At 39.1% G+C, this 27,430-nt stretch overlaps 1 protein-coding gene across 3 annotated transcripts in view; it reads left to right on the top strand.

Annotated features, from left to right (window-relative positions):
• The first annotated feature begins 320 nt into the window (after positions 1 to 320).
• The window catches only part of ptpn11b (protein tyrosine phosphatase non-receptor type 11b), a 54,468-nt gene continuing 27,358 nt past the window's right edge, over positions 321 to 27,430 (top strand). For 2 of the 3 annotated variants that reach the window (XM_059333610.1, XM_059333609.1), the window contains exons 1-2: positions 321 to 396; positions 16,558 to 16,680. In XM_059333610.1, the coding sequence (XP_059189593.1) occupies positions 383 to 396; positions 16,558 to 16,680 (137 nt within the window). In that variant the 5' untranslated portion in view covers positions 321 to 382. Of the gene's footprint in view, positions 397 to 10,331; positions 10,351 to 16,557; positions 16,681 to 27,430 lie in introns of those variants that run through there. The other variant, XM_059333611.1, reaches the window with a different exon arrangement.

Below are 27,430 nucleotides of genomic sequence, written 5' to 3'. Positions count from 1 at the left end.
TAGTAGGCTATTTCCTCGTTTTTTACTGGAAAACATATGTTTAAATCGGTTTAAATACATGAGAATAAAGATTCCATTACACAGGTCGTATTACAGCACATAAAGGAAATATATGTTAGTTAATAAAAAATAGATATCAAACGATAGTATGAACAGTAATATTTCTCATAGGTGGTTATTTAAATGTAAGATAAAAATCCAGCGTTACTTTAAAACGATCCTTTCAAAGACGTCCTTTGTTTTGAAGGTCATTAGCGGAAGTGGTGTCAGTAGTTATGTGTAGCTGCACAGGCAGCTTCAACAGATCTGTCACTCTTCACAGCGACTCAGCAGAGGCGAAAGGGGAACGTTTGTGGACACTTGACAGCTTTCAGAGACTGCTATGACATCTCGCAGGTAAAGTGGAGTGTGTTTTTGAAAACTGTCAGGAACGCGCCGTGATATTTAACGGCGTCTTTTCACGGCACTAGTGGCCCGGAATTAAAAGGCTCGGGACCGAACTGAGGGCTGCCAGCAAGAAAAAGCAGGGGCGCCTCAACTTTTTCTCTTGTGCCACAGACCCCTGTAACAGACGCACTTGACGCCTCATATTTTGAATTTCATCCAAAGAAACTGCATTAGATGTTTGTCTCGTTAACTATGAAGGGGCTATGAAGAGTCATAAAACTGTATTTGCTTCAAGTGTGGCGGTAACAAGTGGCGTTGACTTGCTTTAATTAATACGTAGCAAACGTTACATTTGCTTTAACTAATTTCGCTGCCAAGTGAAATAACGGTGGAATTAAAAGTGCGTCAGGCTGCTGTGTTTTCACTGTTTTACATCAAATTGAATGTTGTTTATGAGCGCTGTGATTTATTCCTGAGCAGTAGTTAAGTCAGAAAGTTCAAATGAACTCTTTCGATCTATTTTCACATATCAAACACGTTGTTGTCCTCACTTTTCTTATTCAGTGCAATGAGCTTTTTTTGGTCTCTGTCCTCTCTCTTTGTTTCTCTGTGTGCACAGTGCAGGAAATTGGCTTTTTGCTTCCTGTGAATCCAAGCCCTTCACTCAGAGTTATATAGTAAACCTATAACACATGTAAAATGGCACTTTTCCAGAAAAAAACTCATATTTATAAAGGAATATTATCGCAAAAAAATGTTTCAGGTCTCCACTAATGCAATGTCAAGAACCACAAAAACAATTTAAGTGTTATTAGTGACTGGAGCATTAAAAAAAACCACTTTGAAAGCCTATAAACTATTTAATACCAATATGAAATTAACAATTAATACTGATTGTATGTTTGTAGTCCCTTCAGGAGTAGTAATTAAGTATATAACCAATGTTTTTAAATCAAGAAGAGTGGCCTGCTTTACTCTTTGGTAATTGTATCAACGTTGTGTATTTCCCTCCTTCAATAACTTGGTCCTCTCCCTACATATTATTAACCACATGCACATCTGTGGACGAGTAATGATTTGTAGATCTCCCTCAAACATTGACCAGCTTAGTGTGTGAGGAATTAAGAGCTGTGCTGAACATCGTAAACATGTACTGTATGTGGCATTACCTGCTGTTCATATAAGTAAAAAAGCTACTAATCAAAGTATAGGCTATATTTTGTTAGTGTTAGGCTATGTTCAATGTTGCAGTGAAATGAGAATAATAATAACTTTATTTGTAAGGCAATTTTTAAACAACAATAAATATTAAAGATAATATAAGATATAAACAGATACAACTCAAAAGTGTACCAACAAGCAGAGATACAATTAATTTAAAATTAGGAGTAAAGACACTGTTAATGCACTCATTTAGACTTTATTATAACTAATGGTCCACATAAGTAGAAAAACTGTTTGTCTGGTGCAGATATCTATGCAAGGTGACCTCTGAAATGTTGACTCCAGCAGTTGGCTTGTCTCTTGACCATTATGGCTGTTGTGGACTCAAAGAAAATGCAATGTTGGCAATCGGGGAGTTTATAGTTGATACAAATGCTCTGCTCCTATATGGGTGGAAAAGATAGCAGATGTTTTGGTCCACATGGTGTTTGACATGTGACTGTTGTGTCTTGTATGTATGCCTTTGGTAGGTAAATGGCGGTGAGAAAAGGATGTCTCGGTTAAAAGGCCAGTCGACTGATTTTTATACATAATCCAACTTTATGAAAGGCATTCATTTCTCTCTGATACAAAGAGTGCTGAAATCTGGCTATGCTGTTTGGCAAAAGTGTGTTTTTCACAATAGAGTCTAGCTGGATGCGACTTAGACCTTGGTGCATCAAAGGGAGTTTGGAAACAGTAAAGCTGCCAGGCTGGCTGGTGAATAAAGCAAAAATTCAAATTGCAACCTTTTTCTTTGCAACACCCAATATTTCCATAAACATGGAGCATTGCATTGCTCAGCTGCCATGGTACACCTTACAAAGATGTACCTACATACTGTACATTATGTTTATAGTAATACTGTGTGTGGCTCAGCATTGCATCCAAGCCTTGTTCCCTTGCTGCTTTGGCTGCTTTGGCTGATTATTCATCAGACTATTGCAAGGATGTTGGTGAGGCCTTTAAGTTTGACGGTTTATTAGCTTAACTTGTACCTGAATCACAGATGAAGAGCTGAACCAAACTGTGTGTGTGCATGTATACCTTAAGGCCATTCTCCTGCATTGAACCAGCATCCAGTCGACAATAGACATTTATTTCCACTGCCAAATATTGTTTGTGGTTCAGGATTGAATTGAATTTCAGTAAAAGTTGTCACCAATAGACATCACTGTAAAAGTGTGGTTCGTGCCGTTTAGTGGTGGTGTAAAATGTTATCACAACTGATATAATACTGGCAAAATAAGAACTATTGGTGCCATCATTTAGAGTTCTGTATCAAGGAGATTTATGTAATTTTGTGACGCATTTCTCAGACATTTACAATAAACAGTTGTGTTGACGGAGGGCCAATCATTCAGTAGCCCAGGGGGACAAAGCCACCAGCAGACTAAGATCAGAGATAGGGAAAATTACTGAGACAAAGTTGTTAAAAGTTGTTTTCATTTTTGTTTCCATGGTTTGTCGCCGGCCGAGACACGTATGACTGTTGCTCTGTGGCTCGTTCTCAACTTCCTGAGCTGAAATACCACAGGGGAACAATGCCACAGTGCGTGCCATCTCGATCAGACAGAGCCGCTCTCCTGTTGATGATAATATCACCCAGTCTCCCCATTTCAGGAAGGATTTTAGTTCATCATACTATTGAGGGCTGGAGTTTCCACATATTTGCCATTATCCTCTTTGCTGTGAAGTGTCGTAGCGGTTTAGTCATAAAGGAATCATTTGTACTGTCCCTCATTGTGATCGTACCATCAGCGTCACAATGATTAAGCATTGTGACGAGTTCAGTTTACTACTCAGAGAAAGGAATAATGATGCAGGACCATTCTGTGTTTCTGTTCCACTTTTGTTTTTGCCAGTTGATTCTGTGTAGTATTACAAACTTTCCATCATTGGAAACCACCTCTGCCCCTCTTTGTTTAAAGAGGAGACCTCGTCTGTCACTGAAACTCATTTGACCAGCTGAGAACAGTGAGTCAGTTTTGTCGATAAGCCGACAGGAAAACAACAGGCCATGTGGAGGAATAAGATAGCACTGCCAACATTTCCAGGAGTGCTCTGAACCAACTGCTAGTTTTTTCCAGATACAGTTTTGCATTTTATTCAGACGTGAAAACAATGCAGAGAGTATAGGAGACAAAACATAACGTTTTTTCTCCACTGCAGTATGCTTATGCTTGTCTTGTGAAGGGTTAAGAGCTTTAAAAGGTAGAATGGACATGCTATTCCTATGTAAAATAGTTTAACATGTCAGAAGTACACTACTCTTTTATCAAGCTGTGTAAATCCAATCTCAGCTTTGATCAAGTCGCCACACCTACCATTGTTACTGACTTTGAATATTAAAATCACGCTCATCTCACTTCAGCGAGAAGTGTATTTCTCTCGCTATCTGTGGCTGGCCGTAAAAGAGGAACAATGGGATAACCCTCTAACTAGTTCTTACCATTTAACTTCTCTTTGTCGACAGGTTGGCGCCTGTGTAAACAGTCACAGAAAGAGGTACTGAACTTCAAATTAGTACCTGTTGGTTGCGTGACATTTCTCTCCATCAGGGGTTTGTCATCACTTTCAATGGACCAAATGTGTAAGATCAGATCAGAACATTCAAATTGAGTTTACGAGTACTTTAAATAAAAAAATCTATTTTAATAAGGATGAAAAGTTATCCTGCAGCTTGTCAGATACTCAAAAATATTTTAAAATGTTATTATAAAGGATAATAAAGACATTTTTAAATTAGTTTATGTAATCTTAACTGCAGTCAAAACATAAAATCTTTATTATCAGATGAAATGCAGAACATTAAATTAAGTCTTAATTTGTTATCTTCCAGTATTGAAAATTGAATTTGATTTTTGAATTTGACATTACAATATACTAGACTGATCAACAATTACTACCACTGCGTCTATACAAACTAAAATTACAGCCAGTTACATAGAAAAGACAACTTTGAACTAATAGCAGGGCAAGAATAGGCAAAAATTTGACTAAACTGCTGAATTTATGAAACGGTTAAGCTTCTGTTTTATGATCTTGACATGTGGCCTCGGCCTGAAGTTCTTTATATGTCTTTGCTCTGTTTTAGCAAGACTGTTGGCAAGAAAACAGCCACATCATAAGCAAATATTGTTGGCATTTGGAATGTTTTTGGTACAGTTTGTGTTGTCATTAATTGCACTATAAATATGTTTAGCTAAAAAGCCAACATTAGGTGTAAGTTACCAGTCATCGTTGGGAGTTCATGTTTGACTGTGGGGTGTAGATGCTTCAGAGACTCAAGGCAAGGCATGTTTATTAGTATAGCACCTTTCAACAACAGGGCAATTCAAAGTGCTTTACACAAAACATTAAAAAATATTAGAAAGAGACATTCAAATATAAACATTTAAGACTGAAAATCACAAAAAAAGATTTTTTTAAAATATATCAAAGGAATAAAAGGTACAGTGCGGTAGTACTGAAAGGCAATTGCAAACAGAAAAGTCTTTCGTCTTGATATAAAAGAGTTCAGAGTTGTAGCAGACCTGCAGTTTTCTGGGAGTTTGTTCCAGATTTGTGGTGCATAAAAACTGAACGCTGCTTCTGACTCTGGGAATACAGAGCAGACTAGTCCCAGATGATCGGAGAGTTCTGGGTGGTTGGTAAGCAGAAGATTTTTTACAAATGTACAGGTACAACTTGTATTAGCCTGGACTACCTGTTTAGCATGCTAATTTCAGTAGCTATCTCTGCAACACATTTTATAGACTTCTATGACATAATGTCAAATTGTAATTTCTATACATTCTGGTAATATTCACTAGTTCACTGGTATGCCCCTATTTTTGCATAGTAAAATGAGATGCAGAAAAAATGAATTTCTCTCATGACAAACTCATGACACTGAAGTATCATCACGCATTTGTTTCCATGGAAAGCTATAGATCATTGCACATTTTCCTGTGATGAGTGGGAATTGCACTCAACGCCTCACAGAACCACATTTGTAATGTTCAGTCCCTTAAAAACTTTTTTTTGTTGAAGACGCTCATTTTAAATGCTTTTTGAGTTAAAAAAAAAAAAAAAAAAAAGATTATATAAAATTGGCATTGTCCAAAAAGGCAATATGACTCTGCTATCTGAGCGAGAAACACTAGTTTAATGTTAATCATACTGTATTTCTGCCAGTGCATTATTTAATCCAAATTGAAAAGGGGATTATTCCATTATTTTAATCTTCTGCTCCCTGATAAATTTTGCACAGAAATCAGCCAATATTGCAAAGAATGTTGTGTTAAAATAATGAAGACTGATGAATCAGTTTGTTTCGGGCACAAAAAAGTCTGCTTTCCAGAAAGTTTGATTTCCATGTTATCTGTTAAAAAAAAGATTGTCTGTGAAAAAAAACATAGTAGTTATTTATTAACCATTAATGGCTGAAGCCACTTTTACTCTGTGTTTGACAGGTACTGTTTACCCCATGTAAATACACAAAGCCACTAACTATGGAGAGCCTGTGCAGTTAGTTGTTACTGCATTATTAAAGACTGGCCTAACTATTCTGCAGGCTTTTGACCATTTGTCATCTCACCACCAGCGTTTTTGTTAATCCTTTCAAATGCTTCTGCTGCGTTTCACATATGCACGTGTTGTAAACAAACTTGATGCATGTGCACAGTGATTGACTAAGTTAGAAATTTAGCCAATCCACTAAGCTGGTGCTGCACAGAGAAGCAGTGATTGGGAGTGTGCAAGCCTTGCACCTCATGTAAGTATGCCGGATCATCAACTGGGCTAAAAATATCAGCGACATTACCAAAATCCACACCCTGGGCTTGTCTGTGACCAATTTAGCCCCAGCAGAGGCTTTCATGCTGCGCTGTGGCTACTAAGTATATCACCTTTTTGTCAGCAGGCCTAGACAGGCACGCTTTAAATAGCAAACCAGGGCTATATTGAACTTGAGACATTATGTAAGAGGATAGAGTGGTGGCTGGATGCGCACTGGGTCCGTTTCCCCTCAACCAGCCCAAGGCCTAACCTGCAGCTCCCAGCTGCCTCTGTCTCTCCCACAGTGGGTTGTCTTCTTTCCTGTCGACATCTCGTCAGATAAAACCAGGATATTTGAAATCTCGTTCTCTTTGTCTTGTCTCTGTTTCTCCCTCTCACCGCCCAAGGCCAGATGCAGGGAAATTGGGCGCCTGGTGGTTGTCAAAGGGAATCCTATTCTTGGAAAGCCCTGAGTCACTCCTGCTCCTGCAGTCATGATCTGAGTAGGGGAGGGAGGGAGGGGGAGAGTATAGCCATGGTTTTATAGGAAGGGCATGTTGCTCAGTGTGTTTTTAAAGACTTCTCAAAATTGACAGTGTCTCAAATCTAACGTACTGCACATATCGGATCAAAAGGCTACACATAACTCTTAGGAGATCAGTCATATTACCAAATAGGGGTGTTGCCATTAGAGCCACAATCTCAACTACACGGGCATCTCTGCTTTTATCTCTATGTTTACATCAGAGGGGCACCAAGGCAAGTGTGAGAGAATTAAACTCAGATTGCGATTCATGGATCTTCTGTGCTGGCCAGTGTGCAGGCTTGCAGTGTGCATGCCGAATTCTGTCAAGAGCCCCAGACGCATCCTGCCTTATGGTGAACAATGCACAAGTTTCTGTGGCAGCTTATTTAGTATTTTAATAGCACATGTTTAAGCCTATAAATTAATTTCTCAGTATTTATTATTTGTGCAGAAACAAAACAAAACATTTTACCATGAGAGAGATCTTTGCTGTATTATTTTGTAATACCTAGCAGATTCAATATGTTATTCATATTAAACCCTCTCTCTGTGGAAATGAGTGTGTATTTTTACATTGTACCAAATACATCAACAGCCCTGGTTGTAAGTTGTATACTAACTGCAGTTGGTTAATGTGACAGTTTTACATTTGCAAGCAAACGAGCAGTTCGGTACTCTTTATCAGTGGTTCCCAATAACCAGGTCTGTTTCTACAAGCATTTCTTGGTGAGTGATGGCCTACAAGTTAATTATTAAACGCAGCAACACACACTGAAAGAGAAAGGGCAAATACATTTTGTCCTGCGCTTTGACAACACAGGCACCCAGTTCACGAAATAATAGTTTCACTGCAAATCTCAAAAAAGGCTTCCAGGAAATCTATCAAGGGCCTTGCAGGCATGATTGCATAAGTGATATTTTGGGAAAATTAGTTTTTATAATTGAAAATAAAATGTCTTTTTTGATCTGAGAAGGACAGTGCTGCAATCAGAGCCAAAATCAAACCTGCAAGAAAAAAGTTTATGGTCTTTATCGAGGACGTACTTTACTAGCCGCAGACTTACTTCTTGCTTCATTCAGCAATATTCATGTCTTGTTTTGATCATTTGCTTTGTTGGGGACTTTAAACATTCCAACATACAGTTAGAAGCTTGACTTGTGCATATCTGGCCACAGTTTTTTTTAAGGCCACTTTTGAGAGAAAATGTTCTGGTTTGATCTGTTGTTGAAGCCTTAGTAGCAGTTTGCCCAGGGTAACAACACAGTTTAAGGCTGCTGAATATTTTTAGCCATGCTAGTGGTGAGGCTTCACTGATTACAATGTCATTCTGTTGATTGGTTAGTCCAGTGGCTCTCAAATGGTGTGCTGCGGCACATCGGTGTGCCACGAGACAAGTCTAGATGTGCCGTGGAATTTTTTGACAACTGTACGATATTAATGCAGAATGGCTCACAGCAGTGTTGCTGAAATGAGTGCCTGCTACTGGTAGCAGGAGTTCTAATACCTCAATGTAATAATTGCTATTTTAAACATGCTTTCAAGCAGCCACAGGTTGTTTAGCTTTAGGCACAAAAAGAGTTAGATGCAGGTGCTACGGCTCGATTAATGACCCGTATGAGACTGGTCAAATGACCCATATAACGGAGCATTCAAAAAAACAAAACAACAACCCGTAATTATACATAAACATATGGTTTGCGGTTGAGATTTTGGCTTGCACTTTGGTGTGTCTTGGGCACAAAAAGTTTGAAAACCACTGGGTTAGTTGCACCAGACCAGACTGAAACTATCTGAAGGACTGCCATTACATTTTGTACATATTCATGGTCCCCTGACATTTCCTGTAGCACTACTAAGAAGTTGATATTTCTGCCATTTAATTAAAGGTCTTGGCAAATATTGGACCAATTTCCAGGATTTTTGTTAGAGAAAGTAACTTTTGTGATCGCCTAAATCAGTTTGTCTTCACTGAACATTACACTATGCCAGCCATGACAGCACAGCAAATTGCTAATTAAGAAAACACATAAGGAATGATCAAATTGGAAACTGCTACCAGGGGTCACTTAAAAGTGATGCACATGGCTGGGACATGCTTGGTGTCATAGCTTGTGGCATATGAATTTATTGAAGTTGGTCATTATAATCACATGATTCAAATATTACAATAATAAGCAAACGGATATTAGTAACGCTATATTGTAATAATGCAATCACAATCAGCCAAACAAACAAACAAATATAATTATAAGGGTCACTTTTCAGCACTACTGATGCACAGCCAACTTCATAATCTACAAATGCAACAAGAGCTGTTTGTCCCAGCGTGTCCGTCTCTTTTTTTTTTCATTGGGGACAGTTTTTCGTTGTGTTGTGAGCTTTTTACAACACTTACAGTACTGTAAATGTGTTGTCAAGTTTGTTCCAGTTTGCAGTGCATTGAGCTCTCAGGGCCGCCTTATTACAGTCTCACAGAGGTGCTAGTGTGGCTGTTAGTTTTGTTTTTTGTCATTTATCAAGTGTGAGTTATACATACTAAGTAGCTGTGATAAACCATGATGAATAACGTTCTATCCAGATTTAGTCACATGTGAGAAAGTGGATCAAATCAAACTGTACCTGTCTTTTTTAGATATTTGCAAAAATCAGAAGTTGTTAGACATCGAACTGCCTTGCTTTTGTTCTCTGCGTTTATTCTCTAATTCATCTGCAAAGCTGCCTAACCCAGCCCTACAAAATTAATAGCCTAATGGCATACTGCTGAATTGGCTGGATTGCAGGGTTTAGCCTGGCGAGGGCTAACTATGATCCGATGTAACTACGCCATGCACGATTAGGTGTAATCTCCAGGCACGGGCAACACAGCTGTTGCATTTAGCCTCCGACAAGATAGCGGGGACCTTGTAGCTGGCCTGATCTGGTCTGTGTTACAGCCAGAGAAAGCTCTGTTAGCTTTAGGATCACGGAGCAGGGCTTTGGAGCAGAGCCATCGGACAGCCGCTTAGGGAGAAGGTAAGAGGGAGAAGGTGACGTTGAGGAAGGAGAGCAGAGGGTGGTTGGACCAGTCTGCCAGCGCCTGTCACATTTGTCTGAGGTGGGAAAGGAGGGAATGCAGGGGACAACTGATAGCACTGACGGGTGCTGGTATCAGGCCTGCTCACGCTCCTCCAAATCCCAGATTAAAAGGCCCCCGCCTCCTCGCTCTCCCTCCTGCACTCTCTCTCTCTCTCTCTGTAACACTCTTACAAAGCACCCCCCTCCACTTCTCTATCGTTTCTCTCACTGTCTCTGTCTCACTCTATCTAACCCAGTAACACTTTTACAAGCACCCCCCTCCACCCTCTGCCTTTCGTCTCTATATCTCCCTCGCTCCCTCCCGCCCTCTCTTGTGTAACAGTGCCCAGTGCTGGATTACTGAACTCTGAGGCTGCTGAAGCTTGGGGCTGTGGCAGGCTTCGACCAGCATGGTGAGGTAGGGCAGAAACGACCCCATTCAACTTGAACGTATTTTCTGTTTTTGAACCACCCTCAGACTTCTGTTAACTCCTCCTCTTCTCGTAAATAATTCATTTAATTCTGCTGTAGTTTGCTTAATTGAATGCACAGAATCCCGTGCAGAAAGAGAAACTCTGCAGAAGTCTGTGTGCATATGAGCAGTATTTCGTCCCCATGCATTGATGTGTTGGTGTTGCTGTCAAGGTGGGCGTTTCAGGATGTTTGGTTACAAAGGGGCTAGGATTACGTTCTAGTTGTGATGAAGGCGAAGAGAGTTGTTTGAGTTTGCATGCCAAGCCACTCAGGGGAAGCTGTCTCCGTGCCTTCAGCTGTCTGCAAACCTGACAAGGTGAACACTTGTGCCGTAGTTGCTGCATTGTTGTGCAATTGAAGCAATAGTTCCGTCAGTGATTGCATGATTGCTTCCAGCCCGTCTCCATTGTTTTGAAAAATTCAGGAGTGACAGCAGCACTGTGATAAGGGATTATATATGGATTAGTGACATAAGGCATTTTTGCCCCACTGTTATTATTTTTCCGTATGAATCTGTGTAGGATTAAAAACAATACCACGAGTAATCTGTCCACCAGCTGACACCCATGACTTCTCAATGGCTCCTCAGTACAGTAACCTAAATGTGGTCGGTTTAACTTGTATTGTTCTAAAAGGGCTGTGACAAGTAAAAATATATAGTTATGGTTAAAGTTAACGCTCTGTAGCACAAAGTACTGAAAACTGTACACCGTAAAAAAAAGCTAAAAAAAAAAAAGTGCAACTTTTTGTAATATTATGGTAAAATGATATTAGCACTGTTGATTTCCCGTTTAAGATTGCCATTTTATTTCATATTTTACCATAAAAATAAAGTTTTTCCATCAAAAGAATTGACAAATTGACAAGAAAATACTTTATAAATGCTGCATAAATTAAAGATTTTACCATTAAATATTACAGTATATTTTTGTGAGATATGGTGTTTAATACATTTTGGTGTTTATTTTGAGATATGGTGTTTAATACATTTAACAGTGCGAAAAAGTATTTTTACATAAAAATAAATGCAAAAATGACGGCTTGTATATATATTACAGTATATTTTTGCTACAACCACGGTGCCAGTGTATTTTACAGTGGAGTAATGTTTTTGTTTTTTTTTTATGTAAAAAAATACTGTTTTGGCTTTATGGTCTGTGGTACTGTCATGGTTTAGCAGTTTTTCACCGTAAAATCTACAGACATTTTTTCCAGTGTACCATGAGTTGGCATGCTGGTTGGACTCTGCATGAACATGGTGCACGTACATTAGTACCAGAGTCCAACCGAGACCACTGAAAAGTTTATATTCACGTGTACAATTATCTTTGTCACACATTTTTTATATGCCTAATTATTGGTAATTACAAATTAATTATAGGTTGGGCTGTGACTCTTTGATTGGACAGTTTCTTTCCAATTTAATAATTGTTTTGGCAATTTTAGACTTTATTTAGGCTATGCTGGTGTGGTTGAAAACATTTATTATTTAATACCTTTTGTTTTTTTGTTAGATAAAAATAGGGTTGTTCTAACAAGATACCTGGAAATTTAAACCATAATAATACAGAACAAAGTGTAAACAGGCAAAATACGTGATAAACCACTGTAAAACAGAGAAAAAAGATGAACACAAAGCCTTTGCCACACATTCCTCAGCATGCAATTTACACATTTTCCAGTCTAGAGATTTAAATTAATTTGAATGAAAACAAACAGCTCATGCATTCCCTTTGAGTGTTGTGTATAACACATTTAACACTTTCTTTTTTGTTCCATTGAGTCATTTCCTGTTAATCTACAAACTGTCCATCTTAAACTCAACCGCCCAGCCAGACTTGCAGAGACCTTTCTCATGTCACATGGAGGGCCTTGTTTAATTCACGCTCTGCTCTTACATGTTTTGAGAACTAATCCCCTTGTAATCGGTTAGTATTTATGATTTGGAAAGTTCCTCCTATAATCTGCTCCATGGGCTTGTGGAATGAGAGAAAGCGTAGCAGATCGGTTTTGCCCCCCGGTGAGGATAAGGGGGTCAGGTGCAGTCTGGGTCAGATGTCTGGTCTGGTCTATTGTGGTCTGTCTGTGACGGGAGCTACTCCAGTCCAATCAAGACTCTCTCCTCATGCAGGCCGGACTGATATTTGCATCTAGATATAGTCAGATTATGGCATTTTATTTACCACTGGACTAGTCCTGTGGTTAACCTCCAACAATAGAGGATCCACAATGGAGAGGTATACATTTCTAATAATGCATCATTCCCTCCTGTACAAACCCTATCACACTGTCACATTTAGAATCATTACCAATTCTCCTGCAGTGTCTGTCTCTCACTTCACCTGTCTCTTCTTTCACTCTTCTCTTGTTTCCCCCCTCCTGTCATAGTCAAAACAGGTCAGACAGCTTGTGTTTGATTGACGAGCAGTCAGTGTCACTTTGATTCATCTGTTGAATGCAAAATAGTGACAGTTGCTTCGTCTCTGACTGAAAAATCGTTCTTGTCTGACATTTACATTTAGCTCCCCAAAAAAGCAATTTCAAGCCTTTTCAATTTAGTTTTAGTAAATGTCACTCACAGCTCATTTGATCTGAATTGTTAAGTCGCTCTGACATATCCAACAGTCGACAATAGGAATGCCAGGTTTTTAGATGTCCTTGTTACACAGTGGATATATTTTAGTTTTTCTGGTTATATGAGTTGTTGGAGAAATTAATAGAAAACATTGAGTCACATAATATGAACTGAGACTCAGAGCTAGTGACCAAAACAGTATTCTGGTTTGTATTCGGCACTCTGAAGTGACACAAGATCTGCTGAGCTGACACATGAGTCTTATTTTTATCTAACTGTCATGGGTTTGTGTCATACAGTGTACAAAAAAAGAAACGCCTAAATGCTCTCCCACTGTTGAAGCTTTCAGATTTTATCTCCTCAGCGTGAGCTTCATGAAGGCGCTCTTGTGTCACCATCTGACTGCTCTCCATTGGGTTATATTAATCAATAATAAGCCTTTGTAATGTGTCGGGGGTGGTGGTGAAAGGCTATGATTTAGGATGTGAAATGCATGAATTTCCATGACTCATCGGGCCTATATGTCATTCTATGAGAGTAAAAAAAGTCTGTTTTCCCATTCTTGTTGAATCATTGACATTTACAAGCATTTTTCTTTCCAAACAGAAAAGTCGAGAGCTGCAACTAAAGGTTATTTTGGTATTTCACTCATCTAGGGACTCATTTATTTTATTTTATTTCCATTACTCAGTACAAAATAAAAAATAAATGCAGTGTTAGAGTTAGAACAACAGATTAAAATCTATTTAGGTTAATGCTTGTGAATTACAGAATTCTGTGTACAGATAGGAAGGAGAGAGCACAGGAATTTCCTCAAAATAATAAACTGCTTATGATGAATTGATATTGTACAGCAGTGTTTCAACCCATGTGTATTGAAAAAAACAACTTTTTAATAGATGTTAGTGGTTTTAACTAGGCTTTAGCTGTCTGTTTTAAGAAATAAATGACTGAAACAGGTGCTGAATAGAAACTTAATTATGGCAGTAAAGACTCTAAGCCAATGATATGCTCTGATTGTCTTGTATAGACCTTTTATAATCAATATCATCATTGATTATCTCTCAGTTGCATACTGCAGCAAATAATGGTTACCTGATTAAATATATTGTTTAAAATAGCTTACAGACTCATGTATGTTTATGCATTAAAATGATAAAATTCCAGTGTAACACAGAGGGCATACTGACTTTGAAGTGAATTGTGGCATTGTCACGGAGTGTTGCATTGCATTATTTCATGTTTTTTTGCGTCACCACTGTATACTTGTATACTTGCATTGAATCAGCCAGCAGTGGCACACACAGTAGTTAGGGAGGTTTAACCCAATGATCCCTGCTTAAACATGAGCTTTAAATCCTCACAGCTGACAGACAGCCATTCACTGAGACATTGCTGCAAGAGGTGGGGGGAAATATCGATACAGCAGTATCACAGTATTTTGCGTAACAATATTATATCCGTTGATGGCCACTAAGTATCGATATTTAACGTTTTGGTGGCCGTCAGTATTTTTGCTGTTTTCCGGAGGCTGTAGCCAGCTCTTAGGAATATACTGGAGATACTGGTATGATATGAAACTAGAAGATCTAAGGAATCTATAGACACCATGTGCATCAGGAAATCGTGTCGGGAAGTTTTTGAACTAATGCTGCAAAGTTCGGCTTTTTTAATGTTTCATTCAAAAAAATTCAGAGCAATTAAGTTTGATAAAATGCTGCAGTTGTTGTCGTCGATACATGTTTGATATCAGTTCAATTTGACTGAATACTTTGTTGGTCAGTCTGTGGGTTTGACTCTCATTGTGGAGAAATAAAAAGACTGAAGTGAGATGAATACACTGAGAATTTTCTCTTAATTTGACAAAACAGTTCTTGATTTAATTTAATTTTGTGGACACAAAACGCAGTTTAACAGTTAAATCGCAAAAATATATTGTATCGCAATTCTCACCATATCGCAAAATGCTTAAAATCGCAATAATGTCATATTGTGACTCAAGCATTGGGATAAAATCGTATCCTGGGGCCTCTGCTGATTCACACCTCTAATTGCTGCTGTAGCTACTCTCTGCTTCTTTGACATTAATGTCGTCTATCACTCAACACAGTTTTTACTCAACTCCCCACCAGCATGCTTGTACCAGTGTGTCGGTGGGCTGCACATGGTTTTACGTCTAACGACTGGTTGTGAACAGTGAATTCAGTTTGGTTTTGATAAATGATCAGTGTCAAACACTCCAGTAAGAGTGCACAGCCCAGTCAACATACCTGAGAAGTGGATGGGATAAATATTTGCTTGCAGTGTTTTGCAACAGAGGAAGTAACATGTAATCATTTGCTTTGCCTCTGCAGTACTGTAAACCCGAGAGTTGTAAACCTTCTCTTTCAAACAGGACAGGACATACAGATTGTACGTATTCTCTGATTCATCAAGAAACAAATGTGGGCTTTAATTTGTGGGATATAACTTTTTACTATTACATTCATGGTAACCATAGGTCTGCTGAAAGTTGTCTTCTGCATACTTTTGAAAAAGTGTGTTGGTCAAACTACCATTAAACATATGGTAATTTATGTGTGTGTGTTATTGGTGAGCATATATGTGATTTTACTGTCACTAAAACCTTTTATGACCATCAGTCACCTAATGTAGACCCTAATGTAGAGCCCTGCTAAACTTTACCCACAACCAGCAGCAGAGTGAATTGTCTAAAGTTCCTCAAACTAGGTATTGTTCTTCCTCCTCCTAAAACCTAGGGTTCTGACATGATTTGGTTCAACTGCCATAGGACAATGAGCTGAGACAGGGACATAGTTCCTGCAGTGTCGGCTTTGTATAAATGTGAACCACCGCAAATTGAAGCTTAAAAGTCAACACTTAAACCTTATAGGCCGTGCTGCTTCCATTCCCCTGTTTTTATGCACATTTTGAAGTATGCCATCACAAAAGCTGAATGGAAATGGCTCGCTTGGATGGTTTTTGCTTTCGTCGATAAAGAGTTAATGGGATATGGAAACGCCTTTAAGGAATAAACTCTGATGTAAACCCCATGTCTGATCAGCTGTTTCCACTGTAGGTGTGTTCCTGGATAATATATTAATTTGTCTTTGTTCCAGGATAACATGAAACTGTTTTTATCAATGTATCTGTTTTTCCATCCACACCAAAGTGAATACAGTTTTGCACTACACAACTAAAAAGTTACACACTTTTCCCTTGTCAAAACAGCTGCATATGATGTATGTCAAAACACTCCTAGAGGTCTCTGCATAAATAGCATGTAGAACTGAGTGGTTAAAGCTAAAACACTGCAGGCCCCTTACAGTCAGCTCGACTGTAAAAAGTGACATTTCTGACTGTAATGGACTTCTGTGTCTGACAGTTAAATGTATATAAACTGACAGAAAATAAAATAAATTATATACTATTTTTGAAGGGAATCTATTGTGTTAGGGCCTGTTTTGTCTCCAATGGAAAAGAGGGTGGTTGCACAGATTGCACACATATTTGAGACATGGACACAGGGATGACTTTGGTGTGTAACACTCTTCTGTCCTCTGTCCTGCTGTTAAGGTGGTTCCACCCCAACATCACCGGAATTGAGGCAGAGCAGCTCCTGTTGACCCGGGGTGTCCACGGCAGTTTCCTGGCCCGGCCCAGCAAGAGCAATCCAGGGGATTTTACCCTCTCTGTCAGGTGAGGCCTCACCTACACACACTCGCTTTCCTTTTTTGCATTGTTTTTGTTGTTCACCATCAGCCTCAGTATTAATTCATCTCACTATTGTCACTAGTTCAAAGTTCAGCCCTGAGAACAAACAAAGCTCTGCTGCTGTTGTTTTGAGAGGCTGGATGCGTGATTAGAGAGGCAAGTGGTTCTCTCTGGGAAATAATTTGTGACATTTATTATTTTTAGGCATTTTGCTAGTTTTCCAATCCACTGTGATTTAAAGTGAGGCCAACTGTGTGAGCTGTGAATGCACTGAAAACAAAAGTTATTAGTGCCCCAATAGCCTTAAAATATTTATATGACTGGATTTTATCCAACAAGTTCCCCAACATAAACGACAGAAGAGGTTGTGTGTCAGTACCACAGCAGCGTGTTTTAAAAATAGCACACACACTCGTAGTTGTAAAAAAGGCTGCAGTTTCTGTGAATTTATGTTTTAGAACCACTGACATAGGTTTAGGGCAAAAAAACTCCCAGTAAGACAATAAAAAGTAAAGTAAAAAGTTTAAAAAGTAAATAAATGTATGTAAATGCCGGAAGTGAAGTAGTTACAAGGATCACATGACTACCGCAAGTCACGGAAAAAAACAAAGTTACGTTCAAAAACATGATTCACCTAACTTAAGTCTAAAATAATTTACTTTTGTTTTCACATGGGACTTGAACCCCGCTCTCCTGGGTGAAAAAGTCTGCCCTTTGTTCGACCCATGCACCACCCCAGCCTCCAACCTAATGCAGGAATCCGCCTTTTTAACTTCACTTGGCTGTCAAAACTACTAAGTTAGCAACATGGCGGCGGACGCATTTCAGTGGACAGTGAAATACATAAATATAGCTCGATTTTTGGCTGCCTGCACACACACCTATACTGACGTTTTTTATGATAGGACAGGCTGATTTTATCGACAGTAGATTTTATCAGTTTTCAGTGAAAGAATGAGGAGTGACTTTTACTGACGTGGGAATTCAGCCCTCAGGACAAACCTCCAGAGTCTCTGACATTCCCACCTGTGGCTCAGCAAATGATGTAACATCACTGTTGTCTGCTGGTAAATAGATAGCATTTGAACAGAAGTTGTTTTGTGTTGAGTGTTTCTAGTAACAATGTGAAATGTGCAATTTGGTCACATTTTGACTCAATCCGGCCAGCAGGGTGGCACTGAGGGGAGTTGGACTAGCACAGCAGAGGGTAATACCCTTAGAAACATGCCTTAAAACATGTTTCTTGTCATCTCTTTAATTGCTAACCCTAGTGTGTTGCAGAAAATGCAGAACTTCTTGTGAGCAGGACTCAGCACTGCATGCTGTGGTGATTACAGAGAGCAGGAAACAAACTGAGATAGAAGATGAGAGAGTTTGAAGAGTGTCTCTTTCTTGGCAACGGAAGCTTTTAAGAGATACATCAGTCGGCCAAGCGCCTGGAAGAAAGCCCAAACGCATTTGTTACTCTGTGACTGTAACTGTGGCTGGCATGGAAAGGGAGAGGGTGTGTGCGTGTGTGTGTGTGTGCGTGTGTGCGTGTGTGCGTGTGTGCGTGCGTGCGTGCGTGCGTGCGTGCGTGCGTGCGTGCGTGCGTGCGTGCGTGCGTGCGTGTGTGTGTGTGTGTGTGTGTGTGCGTGTAAGAGAGAAACAAACAGAGACAGAAAGAGGAAAAGGAAACAGTGAAGTTAGACAGTCAGCTGCTCGCTTTTAAATAATGTTAAGGCGTGAGCGCCCTGTTAAGGCTTTGACCTTCACTGCCTGTGGTTTGCATGTGTGTGTGCATGTGTGGTGCAGAGTGTCGTAAATCACACACACCACAGGAAGGCTGGTGGGGTGAGTTGTAGCCACAGTTTGTGGTCTTGACAGACTTAAACACACATACACACACGAACAGGTCAAGTGGCTAGTGTGCAAAGCCTCACCACCTGCTAGAGGAGCTAGGTCAAATTAAACTAAGAGGAAAGAGGAGGAGGCATACCCCATGGCTAAAAAAAACAACATGTGGACTCAAAAAAATAATCATACAAAAATAATCAATAATAACTAGGTTTGGACACCTAACTTAGTACTTTTAAGGTCAGTACTACCGAATACCAATTCACGTTAAATCACCTAATTTGAGTATCTTAAAACTAACTAAAAAAAATAGGCTAAAAAAAGTTCTCTTCCACGTTTGTTGGCACTAACCTCTCCTCTGAATTCAGCACTGATTTCCAGGTACTGGTTTAAAGAGTGAGGAGTGAAGAGTGCGGTGGAGACCCAGACTCTTCCTGTCTCTTTTCTTTTCTTTATATTTTGTTTTATTCATATTCAGGACATTTCTTGTTATCACCCTTTGAGCATGGAGCTGTAAAAAGGCACAGTGTTAGGTGTAGTAGCAAACTTAAGACAGATTCTGTTTTTAAAATAAGTTACCTTTATCATTTTAAAACTATTCTGTGCTACTAGATCATTTACTAATATCTGTGCAATCATAGGAAACTAGGCTGGCTGAAACATTTTTTGCTTTAATCTTTTTTTCCCCTCATAACTAGCTATCTTTACCTTTTTGAATATGTCAGTAAGTTTTGAGACTAAATATAAGACTACAAAATAACACACATTTGGAGGGAACTTTTTAATAGCTATTGTTGGGTTTATACTGTGCAAAAAGTATTGAAGAAAAGCATCCAGAAAAAGAGGTTCAAAGCTGTTACAAATTCATTATTTTTTGACATTGTGTGACAAAATTTTTCATTTTAGCACAAAAATATATCTGTTTTATTTGAACAAACAGTCTACATATATGCCGTATATGCCCCTCCTGTGACAAAGGGCAACATAGGCACACTGTGTGATCCATGCATGTCCTGCCACAATATCCTGTTTCTCAGGAAATTGAGTCAACTATCGGGCAAAACTGGAGCCAACCAGTAGTAAGTTATGTTTTATACCTCAAGTACACTTCTACCAGTGCAAAATATATAAATATTGGTTACAAGATTCTATAATATTTTGAATCTAACCTTGACAGGAAGTTGATTTGGATTTTGTGGCTATATATTGGTTGTACTCAGTGGTGGAAAAGTAGTACTCTTAGGAGTGGGTAACAATGTTAGAACCGTCTCAAGGCCTTTGTCATATCAGTTAACACCACTAGTGGAAGAAGTATTCAGATCCCTTACTTCAGTAAAAGTACTAATACCAAACTGTGAAATTACTCCACTATTAGTCCTGCATTCAAAATGTACTTAAAGTATCAAAACTAAAAGTACTCGTTATGCAGAATGTACCCACTCAGATTGTTTTATATATTCTAAATATATTATTATATTATTTTTTTTATTTATCAAGATCTGAGCAGTGAGGCAAACCAGGATGCGCCTTAAGCTGCATTCTACCAAAAATTCCAGCAGGGGGCGCTAAGTTTGGCTGCAAAATAATCTGTCCATTCACTTCAGTGCAAAATGAGAAAACTTCTCACTTGATTTATTACCGCAGAATTATATATATATATATATATATATTTATATAATAGTTCAAATAATGGCCCCATTTAGATGAAAATAGAAGATAAAGAATCGTATGATTTGGGGCGTGGCTACCTTTGATTGACAGGTCACTACCAGGGTGAGCCGTCATCAGGAGAGAAGCAGAGCAATGCGTATCCATGGCAACGTGTCAATAAAGTTATATTTAACGTTATATATAAACATAAAAAAGGACGTTTACCGATTTTGGTCTAACTTTCACCCTTTCACACTGTATTTTCACTTAATGACAGTTTATTTGAACGTTTTGTTCAGTAAAAATGTCTTGTTCAGTGTTTGGTTGGACTAACAGACACTCCAAGGAGTGGCTGTTCATTTTTCAGTAACATACATTTTGTTTTTGTTTTTTGCCAAAACTAACATCCCAGTTAATGCTCCAGTTAATGCTAACATGAATTAGCAGCAGCTTCTCTCAGTCAGGTTGAGGTGTAGAGAGGCGTGTAGTCAGTGTCGACAGATCCAAATATGGTCGCTCCCCGTGTAACACTGAACTATTTAAAAAAAAAAAAGAAGTCTAGTCACTCTAAATTGATCATGTTTTTTTATGTTAAATCTCGACCTGAAAAGTAACTAAAGCTGTCAGCTAAATGTAGTGGAGTAAAAAGTAAACAGTTACATAAAATGGAAATACTCAAGTAAAGTACAAGTACCTCAAAATTGAACTTAAGTACAGTACTTGAGTAAATACTTTCCACCACTGGTTGTACTGCGCCAGTCTGTACAGAAAAAAAATATAATACACTGAAGATAATTACTTAATTATCCTGGATCTTCAGAAGCTATTCTTAGCAATGCTACCTAACTCAATCTCCACACACACACACACACACAATGTCTTATCAGAGCAGAGGAGAGTCTAATTAGCCAGTCATTAGCCAGGTTTCATCTTACCAAGGCCATTATGAGCGTGATAGTCACTGTGAGTGTTCAGATTGTAATGGACGCTGAGGGAGTCTGTTGTGCCTCTCTGTCTCTCTCTCTCTGTCTTATCTTCCTCTCTCTGCCTCTCCTCTTCTTATCGCCACCACCTCTCTCTTCTCCGGTCCACGAGGTGAACGGAGGGAGGAGGGGTCGGACGGAGCTGCTGCTAAAAACCATCTGAAGGCTGAAGTCTGACACGCTAATGAGAGCTTTTTGAGGTTTTCTGAAAATGTTATCAATTCAGAGTTTCATAAAACTCAGAGAGGGAGAAAAAGAGAAAGTTTGCAGCAGAAAAAGTTTAGCTATAATTTATATCCAAGTTCAACTCCGTAAGGAGAGCAGTCTGGTCAAGTTTTCTCATTTTTCATGCTCTTTATTCACTATAAACACCCCGAGGAGGAATTTTAAGGGCAATCTTAAGAGAGAATTTTGCAGGGCAATTTACCACAGAGCGCAAATGGATTTTCTCCTAGCCTCTGTATTATATAATGCTAGCCTGGGTTTACTTAGATATGTTTCCACTGCAGCCAGGCTATTTATAGGTTGACACAGTCGATTAAAAAAATAAATGTCACCTTCATTACTGTATTGTGAATCGATGAATGTTTAGTTGTCCATGTTTCAACAGTTTATTAATTTTAATGTTGTGGATATTGCATTCTGACATCTAACTTCCCACATCATGACACAGCCCAGATCAACACTGTCAGATAAAAGTGGCTTTAGGTTTGGTTAACTGCGTGCAAATGTTTGGCAGTATTTCTACTTTCCTGACACGTAAAGGTAGCCCTATTGCATGTACCATAAACAATACACAACACCTGAAAAGTTGAAATACTGTTTATGCTCGCTGCTTTTAAGAGGAAAGCTATAACAGAAATCTTTGTATTATGATATAAAAATGCAGCATTAGGATGCAGAAGCTCTTTCTTAGTCTGCTCCCTCTGTAATTATTGACAGTGGTTGTTACTTATCTTTACCTTATCTTTCTTAGGTTTTGTTTGTACACAGAAACACGAGACGTGAGTGGGTGCATTTTTTAAGCTCATTCATCTCAGTTTCTGACCCCACAAACCCAAATGTTACATTTCCCTTTTTGAAAAATACATCTTCAGGAAGACTCACTCATAATGTGCCCTTTAAAAAAGCATTCTAAACCCGAACATTGTTTGAAAACAACCCCCTAAAACCAGAGGGATTTTCTGAAAACCTGACAGAATTATTAACAACTAAAAACCTTTTATTTCTTAGCCTCTGAAGCAGATGGACACATGAAATAAAAACTATTTGAGAGCTTAAACCTTTGGAAATGATTGCCTTTTCCCTACTATTCATTAATGTTTAAAAGCATAATTTTATCATCATAAGTGTATGCATAAAGCCAACAACGGTAGTTCTTCCAGTAGTAGTTAAGTAGCTCAGCTAATGTGGGGATGTTGGTTGCTTAAACTGAACTTTACCAATGGTACAAAAAGTAGCTATTGTTACCCCTTGATATCTGCCGTGCATTGTACAAGTCATTCTGCTGAATGATGCTGGTGATTTTGATGGTTAAGACTTTGTAGCTGTCTGATTTTTGGCTCCAATTACACAACCTTAAGAAGTGAGCTCAGGAAATAGAAGACGTGCGTACTTTTTACCAGACGATCCTTTTTCCACAGCCTATCAGGCCAAGCTCTTGAGACATAGAAAAACGTTTTATATCTGATTTTGAACATGCCTCCTTGAGGATTTAGGTGAAGAAATCTGCATAGTAGTCTGATGGGGGGGGAAAAAGAGTATTTGAAATACAGGCCAAAACTCTATCACCCTCAATTTGATAAGTGTACTGGATATGGTAAAAGGGATTCCTCAGTGGTTTCAGGCTGAGTAAAAAATGTTGCTTGGAATAGCTTCAGGGCAAAGCAAGCAATAATTTATATATTCTGGGCTTTGTAAGTGCATATTTATTTCTGTGCATTTCCCAGTTGTCTGGGTGTGTAGGTATGTGTGTGTGTTAGTTAAGTCATATATGCAGGCTTCAATGTGGAGAAGTTTTTTTTAACTTTTGGACTTTTTTAGAAGTTTTAGGGTTCTTAAGTTCTTCACAGATGTTTTATACGTTTGTGCTTGTGTTCAGTCAGCGCTATCAGTGGAAACAAGTTCATAAAACACTCAAGGACAGACTTATCTTGCTTGTATATACTGCATTTGTTTCCCCCCATGAAGCAGGATACCTTTGTATCTTCAAATGAAATACGTAGTAAAATCTCCACTTCATATTCTTGCCACATACTCTGTTTTTCTTCTTGTTTTGCTGAAAGTTAATCTCATTACATTATGATTTGTGTACTTACATATATTTAATTTTGTATTTTTCGCACTATGATAAAAATAGTTTACATAGTTCTGGTTTTATGAGATTATCTTATATAAAGGAGCAGTATAGCTGAGATTAAACCAGCTTGTTTTTATCAGTGAATCCAACTAATTTTGAGCTTTCAGAATAATCAGGCAGTGGTATTTCAGCCACTCCTTTGCAGCTGAAATAATCACAGAGGATGTTGTTAAAAATACAGAACTGGAGTCAGTAAGAAGGAACAACCTTGTACTTCTCAAAGATAATATATTACTAAAATTAGATGCAATTAGATACATCCTTAACTGTAAAAGGTCTGAGGATCCAACTGTTGTTGATAAGAGCAAGTAATTTACAGTGTGCACGAATCTTTGTTTTATGTAAAAGTTTTTGATCACCTGTCAGTAAGACTTTCTGGTGTGCAGGCACTTTGTCCTGATTGTTTTTGCTCATGTCCTCAGCCAGTGAATCTCCTACTTGAATTGCATTACTTCCCATCTTTGAAAGTTGAATTTTGTTACATGAATGGAATTAAATGACATCTTAATGAAGGGAAAACTTGTCTTGTTTTAATTAAATGTAATTAAATGACAATGACTTGTAAACATCCACAACAATTTGCTAAAGGAGAGAGTCTGAGGTGCTTTAATCTGACCACAAAAAACTTTCCAAAGACCCCAGAAGGTACTTTTTGCCGCTGCAACATGTGCATTGGTAGGATTTGAACAAACACTTAACAGTCTTTGTGTAAGAGTTTACTCTTTATAATTGGCCATGGAGCAGATGAATACTGATACATGCATACATGCTGATGAAAGATGATACACAAAGCAGCTGTTTATTTAGGTTGTTTCACTATTTATTTAGCGAATGCAAAGTCCCAGTTATGGTCCTCATGGTCGCATTGAGCTGGGTGTCCACATGGTGTGTATGGGGTGACCTGGACCAGACAGGGGCATAATATTCAGCTGCAGAGTATGCAAGGGCCAGTGCTGAGGTGCACAGTGTGGAGGCTGCTGCCCCCCATTTTGCACCAGCGAGCTTGCAGAGCAAGTTTCTTGACTTAACCTTAGCTGCCGTCCCTTTTAGGTGTTCCTTGAAGGATAGGGTCCGGTCAAGGGTCACTCCAAGGTAGGTTGGATTAGAGGCATGCTTCAGCTTGAGTCCGCCCAGGTAGATGTTTAGTTCTCTGGCAGGTTTTGCATTGTAGAGATGGAATACACTGGATACAGTTTTTGCTGGGCTTGGCTTTAGGCGCCAGGTTTTGCAGAACTGGTCCAGTAAAGCAAAGTCTTCAGTGAGCACCCATTCCAGTTGATCAAAATCTGGTGCTTGAAATGCCAGACAGATGTCATCTGCATAGATGAATTTGCGAGATTTGGTGGTGGGTAGGTCATTTGTGTCGAGGGTTGAACAGAGTTTGAGCTAGAACTGAGCCTTGTGGCAGCCCATTTGTCTGCCTTCTCCATGCGCTCGTGTTCTGACCGAGGTGAACTCTGAACCTTCTGTTTGTCAGCAGAGTTTGTATTATTGCCGTTGCCCAGGCAGGGAGTGCCTTAATGAGTTTAAGTAGGAGGCCTTTGTGCCAGACAGTATCATAGGCGGTCGTGAGATCGAGGAACACAGTCCCTGTCTTCAGTCTGCTCTCGAAACCATTTTCGATGAAGGTGGATAGTGCCAGTACTTGTTCTCCTGTGCTGCAGTCCTTGCGGAAACCTGCCTGATCCACACAAAGAATTTCCTCTACTCCTGGAGAAATACGTTGTAGTATTAGTCGTTCCGGGATTTTGAAAGGAACGCTGAGTAGGGAGATTGGGCGGTAGCTGGCTGGTAGTTTTTGGTCTTTGCCAGGTTTTGGTATGACAATAACTTTTGCTGTCTGCCATATCTTTGGGATCAAGTTTGTCTTTACGATCCTGGTGTAGAATTGGGTAAGCCAGGTTAGGGCTCGGGGGCCAAGGTGTTTCATGATCTCTGGAGAGATGTTGTCATATCCTCCTGCCTTTCCACATTTCAGGCCCTGCAGGACTTTCTCCAGTTCAGCAACCTCAAAAGGCTCAGGATTTCTATCCTCTCTGAGCGCTTGTTGGTATTTCTTTAGCTCAGTTGTAACTGCTCTTCTGGTGTGTTTGTCTTGAGTTGCTTTTGCAATAGCCAGTAAGTGGGATGCAACTTGGTTGGGTGTGACAGATGCTCGGTTTTGGCTGGGGGCTTCTGTGCAGCTCCTAGACGGCGGATGAGGCTCAAACATTTCCTGCTAGAGTGTGTTAAATTCAGGTCAGCTACTGTCTCCTCCCATTTCCTTCGCCGAGCTGTTGTTAGCAATTCAATGACATGGTCTGCTATCTCAGGGTCCCCTGATGTTTTGTAGGCTTGTAGGAGTGCAGCGTTTTCATCGTCCAGGCATGGGACGTAGGGGGGTCGTTAGCCTCGTGGGATTGCTGAGTGGGCAGCTTTGTAGATGCCGCTGCAGAAGCGGTTGTAGGCTTCATCTACAGTGATGGTGTGGACTGTGCTGATTAGTTATTATTGTTTTTGTTTTTTTATTTACTATCATTGGAAACTGTGATTCTTCCACATGCCTTTTTTGCTTCACACATGTTATGCTACACACTTTGGCTGTGCAAAATAGTAAATATTTATAATGTGCAAATAATCAGATTTAGGCATTGGGTCTTTTTTTTTTTTTGTTATGTGGTTGATAGGAACAGGGTATCCGCAGGGTCTTAGAAAGTCTTAAAACGTCTAAAATCATAATTTGAGTTTAAGGCCTTAAAATATATAAAATTCTCTTAAAATCTCATAAAATGTCTTAGATATGATTTTGAAAGGTCTTAGAAATTTATTAACGTTACTTTTAGATTTTTGAGGACACTATAACATAACTACAAAACGGAACGAAGTACCTGTGCAGCCTAGTCAGAATTTATCGAGCACAACCAGCCGGTGTGTTACAGGCTAGCATAGCAGCGGAGAAAACTTACCAAAAGCCCACAGCAAAGCCAAATTACTTGTGTAAGATGGGTAAGCGCAAGTTCAACGATTTGTGCCTCCAGAACGAACAATTTAATGCATGGTTGAAGCCGGTGGATGGAAACATATATGAAGCACACTGCTCCTTCTCCAATGTGAAAGATCTATAAATAGATTCATATACTTTGCACGTTATTCCAGACCTCTGATTTTCTTTCATGTCTTTTGTACTTTTTTTACAGTATGGATGTGAAATGGGTCCTAAATTGTATTTATTATTGTCTTTAAAAAGTCTTAAATTTTGTCTTGTTGTAACCTGCAGAGACCCTGTAGGAAGCTGTTACAGCCTGGTACATTATGCTTTTTTTTAAAGGCTAAATAGATATTGATATATTTTAATAGGGCTTCTAATAATTACTTATCTTACGCTTCACAAAAACATGGAGTAAAAGACAGAAAATCATGTTCAGTAATCTGTATATTGAAATAGAAAGTAGAGAGCCAGAGCCTTGCTGTAAAGAAGTCTGCAATATTGTAATAAATACACATATGTTATCAGTGTCTGAAATAGGCAGAGCAGGGAAGTGAATGAAAATCTAATAGGATGTGTTTGTCTCATTCCAGAGTTAATGGTGTTAAACTCTGAGAGAAAAGGGAGCTTTGGTCGGAGAGTTGAGGAGGGGCCTTTAGCAGGGCCATAGACCTGTGGCACCCTGCCAACAGCCACTAATAGAGCCATAAAGCAATTACCAGGAAATACTGAGAGAGAGGGATGGAGAGAGCGAGAGAGAGATTATGGGACAGAACGAAGGAAGCAAAAGATTTACAGTATGTTGAGTGGAAGGATGGAAAGAATGGAAAAAAGCATTGTGATATTCAAAAGAAGAGTGATGGAGGAAAATAGGATTTGTGCCATTCGATATGGCCATTAGCTGATAACCAGTTTGCAGAGAGAGAGAGACTAGTATTGTAT

This window comes from Centropristis striata, chromosome 5 (assembly GCF_030273125.1).
Source record: "Centropristis striata isolate RG_2023a ecotype Rhode Island chromosome 5, C.striata_1.0, whole genome shotgun sequence".
NCBI lineage: Eukaryota > Metazoa > Chordata > Actinopteri > Perciformes > Serranidae > Centropristis > Centropristis striata.
Note: the sequence above shows the minus strand (reverse complement) of the source record. Positions and strands in the feature narration are given on the sequence as shown.